The sequence below is a fragment of the Macaca nemestrina genome, chromosome 2, assembly GCF_043159975.1.
Source record: "Macaca nemestrina isolate mMacNem1 chromosome 2, mMacNem.hap1, whole genome shotgun sequence".
In the NCBI taxonomy this organism is placed as follows: Eukaryota; Metazoa; Chordata; class Mammalia; order Primates; family Cercopithecidae; genus Macaca; species Macaca nemestrina.
In genome coordinates this window covers 82,327,260-82,338,798 of record NC_092126.1, presented here as the reverse complement: position 1 = coordinate 82,338,798, position 11,539 = coordinate 82,327,260, and the positions used below count along the sequence as shown (strand labels likewise).

The following is an 11,539-nucleotide window of genomic DNA, read 5'->3' as shown; positions in this document are numbered from 1 at the left end:
AGGTGACAGCCGACCTTTGGGAAAGCAGGAGGTCTTGGATGTCAAATGCCCGCGCTGGCCCGGACCCGGGAATCAAGGGTGATCATTACTAGTTGGTAGGGAAATAATACTGAAATGTCCCAAGGATGGCAGCAAACATTGGTATTACAGCTAAAATCGAGGAAAAAACCAGTTATTTATTCTGCTTACAACCCTGAAAGCGGAAGCCGCAATAGCTTCAGTAGCAGTAGCAGCGGCAGCAGTAGATTTCTCAAGTTCAGGATGATTCCCACTTTCTCCTGGATTATTAGCCGAGGGTCCAGCCCTTCTAGTTCTTTAACAGAAGGGTTTTTAAAAAATGTTTTTAAAGTTTTTTTTCCCCCCTCGCTTCTTGCTTTCCTTATAGATGGTATAGAAAAATGTCTGCAATTTATAGTGGGAAAAACAATAACAATAATCATGATACAAGCTTATTGGTGATTCTAACACGGAATCAATCCTCTGCCCAAGCCTTTTCAATTCCCCCCTCCCCTTTTTTTGGGCGAGGTGTCTGCTCCCCTCTGGCTCCCTGCGTTCGCTCCCCGCCCCCCGCCGCCCTCCCCGCGGCTCCCTTTCTCCGCCTCCTCGGCGATTGCCATCTGACAAGATCTCCAAATCAAAGTGATAAATCGCTCCAAACTTTTTTTGGCGGCGCTGAGATGTTGGAGGGGCGTCTAGCGCGCATGTGCGAAGGTGTCCAAACTGACAATGCTGGAGAGATAGCGAGTGTGGATTGAGAGAAAGGGAGAGAGGGAGGGAGAGAGAGTGAAAGAAGAAAAGACAGAGAGTGACTGTGTGGAAGAGAGAGAGACACAGAGAGAGAAACAGGAGAGAGAGAGAGAAACAGGAGAGAGAGAGAGAGAGAGAGAGAGAGAGAGAGAGAGAGAGAGAGAGGAGAGAGGGAGGGAGCGAGAGGGAGAGCAAAAGAAGGAAAGGATCCAAGAAAAAAAAGCCCCAACCACACACCAGCGGCTGCAGGACTGGGCACAGCATGAGATCCAAAGGCAGGGCAAGGAAACTGGCCACAAGTAGGTGCAATATCCCTTTTCTATTGGCTTTTCCCCCTCCTCTGCCATCTTGCATATCTGTCTCTAGCGCTCCGGGAGGGAGCGCGGGCTGCCTCTAGCGCCGGGGCCCCGGGTGGAGGGCAGGCGCAGCGCAGCCCCAGCAACCTGCCGGTTCCAGCCTCTGCCCCCGGTCGCCCGTGCTCTCGCTCCCGGGTTGGGCGTCGGAGGAGCCTGGGCAGCCCTCAGCCCCGCGCACCGACCAGCTGTGGCAACCCCGGGGTGGGGGTGGGGGTGGGGGTAGCAAAGACTAGGGGTGGGAGGGAGGAGAGAGCGCGAGAGTGAGCGCGAAGGGGTGGGGTGGGGGGGAAGAGAAGAGGAGAAAGTCTCCCCCTCCCCTCCTCTTCCCCCCAGGCGGGGGAGAGTTGCCTCTGGCCAACCAGCTAGTCCCGGGTGTGGGAGGAGGGGGGCGCGGGGGATGGGGGGGGGGCGGGCAGGAGAAGGGAGCCCTTTCGAGCCTCCGTTTGTTTCTGGGGTTTGGGTAGGGTAGCAGGCTCAGAGAGAGCCACAGTGGCGGCGGCGGCGGGCGGCTGTGGTGGAGTTGGGAAAAGTTGCGAGGCGGCCGCTGGAAGTTGCGCGGGCGGTCGGGTGGACTGCGCCGAGCAGCGGCTGCGGTAGTGGGCGCTGTGCGCTCGGCCATGCTCTCCCGCGCGGCGCTGCGCGGCGGGAGGACTGCGGCGGGGATGTGGGACACCAAGATGGGGGCTGTGATCGCGGGCTGGGGGCGGGGGGCACGGGCAGGTCAGAACTACCGGCTCTGCAGAGCCATGTGCAGGTGGGGAGAGAAGAGGCCCAGCGAGCGCTCGGAGGTGGGGAGATAATAGGCCCAGCGAGCGCTCGGAGAGCTAGGAACGGAGGGCACACAGCCAGCGGCGGCAGCCTAGGAGCAGGAGGCAGAGAGGGCGCGCTGCGACCCGCGCACCTCGAACTGGCTGGGCGCCGAGCAACCCCCAGGGGGCGAGCTGCAAAAGCGTTGGGCCGCGGAGAGGGCGCAGCGCAGCCTCCCGCGCTTGGTCTGGATGCAGCCTGGGTCCAGGGTCAATAACCCTCCCCGGCGCCCCCTGCCTGCCCGGCGCGGAGCGGCCTTGGTCTGGCGGGATGTGGGCGAAGGGGTTTGGGGCGGGGGCGGTGGGACACCCATCCCCCACTCTTACAGCAAAAGTGTTGGATGACTCGCCTGGCTTTGCCGGCGGGGCCCACACTTTCCCACACGTTGTGATGCTCCTCCAGGACTGTAGGCGACAGGGCTGCGTTTGTCCAAATGCTTCTACTTCGAGTTGAAGGGGACTCAGCGGCGCCGAGCCCCGAAGTATCTCGGAGCGCTCCTCCTTGAGGTGTCAATACGCGGGGCTGGAGCTGCCTCGGGAGTGGACAGGCCGCCGTTCGCTCTCCCACACTCGCACTCGCCGAAAACAAAACTCTCTAATTGTGTTGCTTACGGAAGGCAAAATGAGAGATGGGAAGTGGGTGGGATGCTTCTCCCCAGTGAAATCCCAGTCTCCCCCCGCGCGACCCTCGAACATTAGAACCAAGTACGGTAGGTATCGTATCCACGCCTCCCTGCTCGCTGCGTCCCTGCAGCAGCCCGGAAAGTCGGCGGCACCTCGGCAGGCTCGGCTTCGCGGGCAGTGGAGTCGGCTGTGTAGCCCGGCGAGATGCTGTCATCCCAGGCGCCTTTCCAGTGCTTTGTCCATTCCTCACCCAAGCACTCGTACACTCCCCAATACATTTCCTTTCCCCTGGGTCTGAGAAATCAACCTAAATATAGGGGTCTCTGGGTCATCAGTCCATCTGTTTCTCTTTTGGGTATTGTTCTTTACACTAGCTGCTACAGTGTCAAAGGGCGCCGGTGGAACTGTTTTCCCTGTTTACTTTTAAATGAGGCCGATGTCTTTATTTTCATCTGAAGAGAAATAAATGTACATATACTTGAGGTTTGCGGGCTTCGATTTGGACTAAAGGTTGGGGGAGAGAGTGTGTGTGTGTGGGGGGGGGGGAGTTAGCGGGAGTGGGGTGGTGGGTGGGGGTGGGTAGCCCTTTTCAACCATGCCTAAGTTGTGAAATGAAAGCTTAAGGCTTCGCGCCGCGACTCACTGCCCCATAACTTCCGAAGTGAAAGCAGAAAACAAAACCCTTCGAATTTTCTTGAGCAGCTTTTTAAACTATTTTAATTGCCAAGCAAGACATACGATGCCGTCTTAAAATATTCCTGCACGCACAGTCCACTCAACATCCAGAAACTGAGCCTCGTTTCCGATCTGATGATACTTGTCATTCAACTGGTGGGAGACCCATTTATTTTGTCCCCAGGGTCCCTAAAGATGCCGCTGCCGCTTTCCGATAGCTAGATCTCAACTCTTACAAACTTTTACTGAGCCTCAGATTCCCGCTTGCACTGCTCCAGCTGTTGCTGCCGCAGCTGCTTTTCTCAGACAGAAGCACTGCGTTGCAATTCTTCAGTTACAATCTGGGTAATAAAGGAAATCATATTAAAACTACAGATTTTTGTATTTTAAAGCGCGATTTCCTTCCCCCAGTAGCGCGTGGCGGAGATGGTTGGTGACCCCTGCGGTGCAATCATCCAACGAAAACTTCACTGCTCTGCACCAGTTTTCCTTTTTCAGGGTTTAGAAGGGGCGTTGTTACCACAATACTTTAAAAAACAAAACTACTTTTATTGTGGTAAAAAAAAAAAAACCATTACAATGGAAACAAATTACATATAAATAGTTGTTTTCTCGTCAGCTTGTAGTTCTTTTTGTCTTTTGTAAATTTCTTTGGTGGTCTTAAGTCCTGATTTGGCCTTGGCTACAGTGCAGGAGCCCATGGACCTAGACCAGAGACCACGGACCCTGAAAATACCTGCTGAATCTACACCGAGATTGAATGCACAACACAGTTTCCAACTTGTAGGGCTTGTTTTTTATACAATAGTTGAAACCAATAAATTCGTTGTAAGTCATTTGGGAAGATTAAAAAATTTAATTAAAAATAAAATAAAAGGCAGGAAGATTGACATTTGCAGTGCCTAACGCCCCTGAATTTTATTTCCATCTTTAAGAAAAGAAAACTAAAAGCCAAGCCGACTCTGGCAGCGCGGGGAGACTTCCCAGCCATTTTCTCGGGCAGCTAGGATAGCACCTGGGCCGTGCCTAAAATGCCAGTTGCTATGGTCCTGACGGATGGAAAGGAAGCGCAGGTTGGGTCTGCCCAGCATGTCTAAAGCCTGAAACACCGAAGCCACACTTACCTTACTTCCCCAAAGTGACAACGCGCGGGAATTCAGTCACAGCAGAGAACGAGTTGCATCCAGTAACTCCCTTAGCTACCGGCCCCCCAGAAGTCTCATAAAGTCACAAAAGGCGATGCGATTAGCAAGACCGCAGGGAGGGGGGCACTTGTTGCTTCTACACTTGCTCTCTGTTTAAAAAAAGGCCCTGAAGTAGGAAAGGTAGATGCCAACCCTTTCTCCCGTCCTTAAACTACTCACCTTGTCAGCCCAGTACCTAAGATAAACAAAACAAAACAACCTCCCGACAACAACAAACACAACACCCAGATTCAGGCATTCACTCTCTGTATGCCCACCTACTTGGGTTTTCCTTCATCCTTAAGAAACTCAGACGAAAACAGAGCTTTGTTTTAAAAAATACGTTTATTTGTTTATTTCAGATGGCTTCTGAGGAGGAAAATCCTTCTCCCAACGGAGGCCGAGGCCCCTTCTAGGAAGGTGGTTTATTTGCCATTACTTGACCATTACCCTGGCTTAGGGCTTCTTTATTGCATTTGGCACTTGGAGCACAGTCTTCTTGCAGTATTTTGATGTGTTTTGCAAAAAAAAAAAAAAAAAAAAAAAAAAAAAAAAAAATCTGTGTTTAGGGGAAGGTTAATTACGCTTTTCATTCTTCCCTCATCTCCAGCACTGTGGAAGGCAACGGTTCATTAGCTGTAGAGGCAGAAAGGCTAAAAAGCAAGGCTTCTTTTTTTATTTGTAGGGACTGCAGAGTCGTAGGTATTGGCTATAGAGTGCATGTGAGTGTGTGTATGTATGAGTGTGAGTGAGTGTGACTTTTGCCGGGTAGCCCAGCTTCCAGGCTTTCTGAGCCAAGGCCTCCCCTAAGTCCTGGGGTCGGCTTCCTGCAGGGACAGACATTCAACGTGTAAGACTAGAAATTAACATGTCATTCCACGAATTTTGGTTTTTCTTCTTTCTTTCTTTCTTTCTTTCTTTCTTTCTTTCTTTCTTTCTTTCTTTCTTTCTTTCTTTCTTTCTTTCTTTCTTTCTTTCCTCTCTTTTTTTTTTTTTGGGGAATTGAAGGTAAGGAGTCGTAAGCAATTTCTCTTTAAACATGTTACTACTGTTTGGGAGTTTATTTTATTTTTGTAAGTTGGGGCCAGGTTGTCCAAGGCTGCAGTCGTGACCTGGGGCAGGAAGGGGGGACGCCCGGCTCCATCCCCCCTGGCTAGAAGGACAAGAGAGCGGAGTTGCCCCCGGCACGCCCGGCTCACCCCCCTCTCTCCTGGCACCCCCCTGCGCGTTGCCTCCGCTGGAAGCGGGCGGTGAGATGGAGAAACTTGACTTGTCATCTCCTGGTCACCGGCTTTTTCCCTGTTCCCAAGGCACCCAGAGCCCTTTTCCCAAGAGCTGAGCCCTCCCACGCTTCATCTCAAAACCGTCTGGTGCTGGGGAAGTGGCCCCAGATGGACGTGGGGGTGGGGCTGGGGAAGCCCCAGTGAGATGGGAGGCAGTTGCTCACTCAGACGGCCCCTTACACCTCGCTCCTCAGGCTGCTCAGCTCAGGGCTCCAAGGTTTGGCCAGAACTCTTCTTCGCCTCTCCAGTCTCAGAGGGGCTGCGTGCCTGGCGCGCTGCTTCCCTCGGAGCTGGGTTTACATTGACAGTGTAAACTCACACCTACACATGCGCGTGCTCACCCACACACGTCTTGGCTTCAGGAAGACGAGGGACACTCTTGTGCAGAGGGCAGACACACACTCACTCATTCACTCTCCCCGTTGGGACAGGCTCCTTCCCAGCCTCGTAGAGCAAGGGAGAATGGGTTTGGGGAAGAGATGGGTCGGGAGGGAACAGTTACACTCTGATGATGCCAGATACATTTTTTTGGAGTGACGGTTAACCCTTCTTACGCTGGAAGCCGCTGTCTAGGCATTTTCTAAAATGGTCTGTATGGTCTGCTTTTCTTTTCTCCTGGACGGCCCAGGATAAATCATTAGTTCCCTCCCTACTTCCCCACTCCACTAGTCACGGTCTTCTTTCTAAAATTAGATTTCCCCCTTCCCACTCTTCTGGCCTTCAGAGTTTACCAGGGAATTTTCAAGGAGATTGGCTGTATAGTGAGAAAAAGTGTGAGGAAGAGGATAAAGAGGAGACAGACAAATCGATCAGAAAACCAGAGAGGGAGACCGGAAGAGAGAAATGGTGTAGTTCTTTCAGATCCTTAGTTTGCACACAGATTGGTATTATCCTACCCAGCCCCTCCAGGAAATGAAAAAAGTATAATCCTTGTTAATTACCTTTGCTTACTACATGCCATACAAGAAACTTCAGAAATGTCTCTACATAGGGAAGAAACTGTTTACAAGACTCTTTCAAAAGTGTGACATATTGCTCTAGTTCAGCACTAAAAACCTAAACACACTTAGCCTCCTTTGAAGTGCCCTGGCTGGGGCAGCTTATTTGAGTGTGGTTCAGATATTGCTGTGGGTATAACTAATGGCTTCTACCTATTTAGCTCAAGTGGGAGGAGAGAAAGGCCTGAATTCCTTGTCCAGTGGGTCCCTCTGGAGACTGGGTTCTGGCTTCTTGCCAATTCTGTACAATGTCAACATTGAATATTTGAATTCCCAGACTCTATTTAACAAGTTTCTAAATAAATAAACTCATTGTGTGTCTGTGTTTAAAATTATTTCACCTCTTTCATAAAAGCTACAGCATCTTATTACATTGGCCTTGCAAGTTGATTTTAAGAAAATAAACAAATAGATCTCAAGGCATTTTAATAACCAGATCTCCACAATTTGTATGTATTGTGAAGCCATTCTCCTACGTGTGGCTGTGTAGGGGCTACTTAGAGGGATTGTGGGCTGTTCTGTGTGACCTGATAGTGAATTATAATAAAAACCCCAACTTAGTTCGGAAAGTCAGTGAAATATTAACTGCGTCTAAAGGGAGCCTTGACTGTGTAACTTTAGTACATTTAGATATTTGATAATTTTGTCTACTGGGTCTACAGCGGACAGAGAGCTTCACTGATGTGTCCTAAATGGTTGCCTGAATACAGACCCCCCCTTCCCTATTGGTATCAGTAGGTCTAGAACTCTGCCCAGATGGTTTTGTTTCTAGGCACTTTTTTATCTGTGTGTGTCCTTGTAAGTTGGAAGAAGTACATATACAGATATTATCTTCATATTTCACTTTGGTGAAAAAACCACAAGTCCTATGGTTTTACTAATTACTTAGCGTTTAAATATCCATACAGCATTTTTATCTATACAGAAACATAGTTGTTCTAAGAAGTACATACTGAATTTTTTTTTAAAGGCAAGTTCTAGTCCTTTTGGAAAGTGTGGACCACATCTGGAGTTGTTAGGAAAGAAAGTGGAATTTACTCTAATTTATGTGTATAAAGTATAACGTTATTAGAAAGAATGGGATTTGAAAGGGCACACAGCAAAACCCATAACATTTAGTGGGTAATGTGGAGAACTCAAAGCCAAGACAAAAATACCATCAACCCATGCAAACCCTAAAATAGATTACAACGACCTCAGCCATTTTCATTTTCAAAAATAATAACCATGATTAAAATGGGGGAGTGTTTTGCTTGGAACCATACTCGTCGGCATTATTATAAAAGCTGTTTTGTGGTTAAAGAACTGTTCATTATAGAAAAAAAAGGGAACTGAATTTTTAATCAAATTCCTGACTCTTCAAAATCGCACATTCTTGAATTAATTCTTATTTTGATATTAGTTGTTATTCTTATTCATTAGCAAACATGCTTTTGGCTAGTAAATTCAGCCAAATTCTTGACTATTGACTTTTATAACAATTCTAAATGAGAAATTTATTTAGAAAAGAGATTTTATTACCTTAGTAAACATGTGTGTAGGGATCATTAAGTACACAACATAAAGAACCAACGTTTCCTAAACCTTGTTCAAGAACCTGCCTAAATGAATTAGTTGTATATGTCAAGGTTGTTCAAATGATGACATTTATGAATGAAAGTGCTTGTACATAGCAGTTTTTGGGCTTTGGCGATGGGTAGGCTTACACAACAAATATTGATGTGCTAGGCCCTGTGCATGGGCAAACCATGTTCCCTACTCTCATAAGCATTATAAACGTACACATCAGTGTTTGAATATGCGTATGATCTCTGATTGAAAAGTCAGGTCCTTTTCAAATTACTGAATGCCTCTGAGGCCTAGCATCTTTACTTGTGAATCGGGAGTAATAATACTACCCTCCTTGGGCTACTCTGAGAGTTAATTGGTATAATGTGTGCAAAGTACCTAAGGCACATGCAATCACTGAATAAATCTTAGTCAGTTTCAGTTTCCTTATAATTTATCAGTTAAATTTTCTGAAGAAGAAACACCCTTTTTTCCACTCCTGTTCAATGTTTTTATCCAGTTTCCTTCGTAAAAGTATTTGCATGTCTATAGTAAGCACTTTGTATGTCTTCTCAATAAATTATGCCCTCAGAATGAAAGGAAGTCATATCTAAAATTTGGGCACATGAAAACTGTCCGTACCAAGCCAAACTAGGCAGGAAATTTGTTCTGAAAACTTGAGCATCTTCCTTTGCCCTTTATTTGGAGTGGGGGTGAGGGGAATGTGTAAATAAAATGATTGAGATTTCAACTTTTCGCCACAGATTGTGGCATTGTATAACTACACTGCCCAAATTTAGTTTTGCATAATCTCTAGTTGTCATTAGACAATACGCCCTCCTGAATGAAAATGTGACTTTTAATGGAATGAGTTTATAAGTCACTTTACTACTGTGGCTGGGTTGCTTCTCTTTAAATGAATGGATTGGACTAGAGCAGAGCTTGTAGATTTGCAGGTACCATAAATTAGTGAAGCAAGGTGGGTGCAAGCCTTAAGCTCTCTCCTATTTTTATTGAATTTTTCGATACCTAGTCTTTGTATTTCAGAACAAGAGGGAGTGGTGGAGATGGTGGGAAACTGGCAGTTCAAGCCTCCTCTAAAGGCGGCAGCTTCTTTTCAGCTACAGCTCACTGTTACCATTTGGGCAAGGGGGTTCAGGGTCGCCAGGTCTTCTACTTTTTAAGAGAAGCCACAAATCTGGGTTTTTATGTAATTTTTCTCTACTTTATAAAATGTTGATTCAATTTTAAAAAATTCCGCAGGCCCAACCAAACACCTCTGCCTGCAATATATAGTTTGCAGGGTTTACAATGTCCAGATTCGTTGATTTCCAAGGGTCCTTCGAAGTTTCATTTTATGGTGATATCCATAAGGGTTTCTGAATATTACTTTGTGTTTTAAGATCTATATTTTCTTAATATTATGTGTGTGTTAATGTGTGTGTGTGTGTGTGTGTTTTGATAGGTGGAAGTACTTATTACAGAATCTGATATCTGGCCATTTATCTGGAAAAATAGTCTTTTATGACCATGTTGTGTCTTTCTTTCCCTCCATGCTGTTTCATCATTAATTGGCTTAAGAAAATAAACTGAAACATTCCCTCCGCTTCTTGTAGCCACTGGCCACCATTCTTATTTCTCACTAAACCCAATTCTTTGATTTGTGGGCTGGGGGTTGGGCAGTAAATCATTAGGAGACAGTCATCTGTGGTTTTCCACAATGGGAGAAGGAGTCATTTGGCTACTGTGGATATTCAGAGGAAGAGTTCACCCCTGCCCTCCTCGGAGAGTCCAGATGTAATGTCCTGTACATCTGTAACTGAGGAACCCAACTGATTTTTAAGACCTGAACCTACGATGGAGAAATTAGTTTTTAAGGGATGAAAGTCTTATTTGACAAGAGTGGCTTTCCTTGTAGGAAGGTCATATATGTTCAGGGAACATGTGAAAATAAATATACTTTGCTCTGTTTGTTATCATGAGTTGTATTTCTAGCAGAAGTGATAGGTGAATAACAGGTAAAATTAAGTCTTTAGGATTAAAAGGTGTGGTGATGGAATGTCACCACAATGGACTCTCCCAATAAAGATTTGACTAAGCACTTTATAATATCTAACTCAATACTGTAGCATGGGACTTATCAGTGAATAAACAGCACTATCAGTGAACATTGTTGGGAATATCATCAGATAATGCAATGCTTTTAAAGGAGGATTCTGAGTAGTGATGAACCATGCATATAAGCATTATCAGTGGATTATCACCTCATTCCCAATCTTTATACCTGATGCTGAATATCAAATTCCTAAGCTTGGCTGTTGAGGGGCTCTACTTTTGTGCCAGAAGAATGTGGTGACTCTTTGCCTGGGGTGAGATTTGCCTGGGGTTTGAATCTTGGCTCCACCACTAACTAGCTGGTTGAAATGAAGGCAAGCCATGTAACATTTTTGTGCCTCAGTTTCCTTGCTTATGGACTAGAGGTACTTACTTCATGTGAGGGCTCGATCAACTAATGCATTTAGAGTGCCTTAAATAGAATAAGAGCTCAATAAGTTTTTTTATTGACTTTTCAGGCTTGTCTTACTCAAGACTGGACCATTCAGCCTACCTTGTTTACTCATTCTGTACCTCTCAGTCTCTTATCAGCCTACTCTTGTGTTTCTACCATCCAAATTTTGGCCATAATGTTGCCATAGTTTGTAAATCTACCCATATTGTACACTGACTATCAAAATCTAACTCCTGTAAGATTTCATTTGAACTACTACTTCTTCATGATCACTCCTGGAGATACGACTTCTGTATGTTATTTCATTCCAATAGTATGGAATTGTCTTTACCTGTCATCATTTTGACATTTTATTATAAATTGCTTGTCTTCATGGTATACATCTTATTTTTCTAGACAAACTGTAAAACTCCTGGAGAGCCCATTTCTGTTTTGTATAGGGCCTAATACTATGCTTTGCATATGGCAGATATCAATACGATTAGGTGATGGTGGTTAGCAATGGGCTTTGGTGGATTATGTGAACCCCTTCAATTTCTTGGCCTGTAAAACTTGTGCAGTTAAGTAACGTCAGCACCAGAATTCTGGGATATCTGACATTTCAAGTGCATACTAAATCCACAATTCACCTATTTTGACAGTGATAAACCACCTGGAAAGTGGAGTATTAGTCCTAATTTTCACCCATAATGTCCCTCATTTTGCCAGTGCAGGTATAGCTCATGACTCCTCACTTAAATCACAAATTGTTATTGATCTTAAACTCTGTACTAGACCTGATTCTGGAGAATGTCAAAGGAGTCAAGGTA

The 11,539-nt window shown here is 46.0% G+C and overlaps 1 protein-coding gene across 7 annotated transcripts in view; it reads left to right on the top strand.

Moving 5' to 3' along the window:
- Window positions 1–666: 666 nt before the first annotated feature.
- LOC105466009 (MDS1 and EVI1 complex locus) overlaps window positions 667–11,539 on the top strand; it is a 591,474-nt gene continuing 580,601 nt past the window's right edge. For 2 of the 7 annotated variants that reach the window (XM_011714761.3, XM_011714750.2), the window contains exon 1: window positions 669–1,046. In XM_011714761.3, the coding sequence (XP_011713063.1) occupies window positions 1,010–1,046 (37 nt within the window). In that variant the 5' untranslated portion in view covers window positions 669–1,009. Of the gene's footprint in view, window positions 1,047–11,539 lie in introns of all 7 variants that reach the window. The other 5 variants (XM_011714782.3, XM_011714772.2, XM_024788016.2 and 2 more) reach the window with 3 other exon arrangements.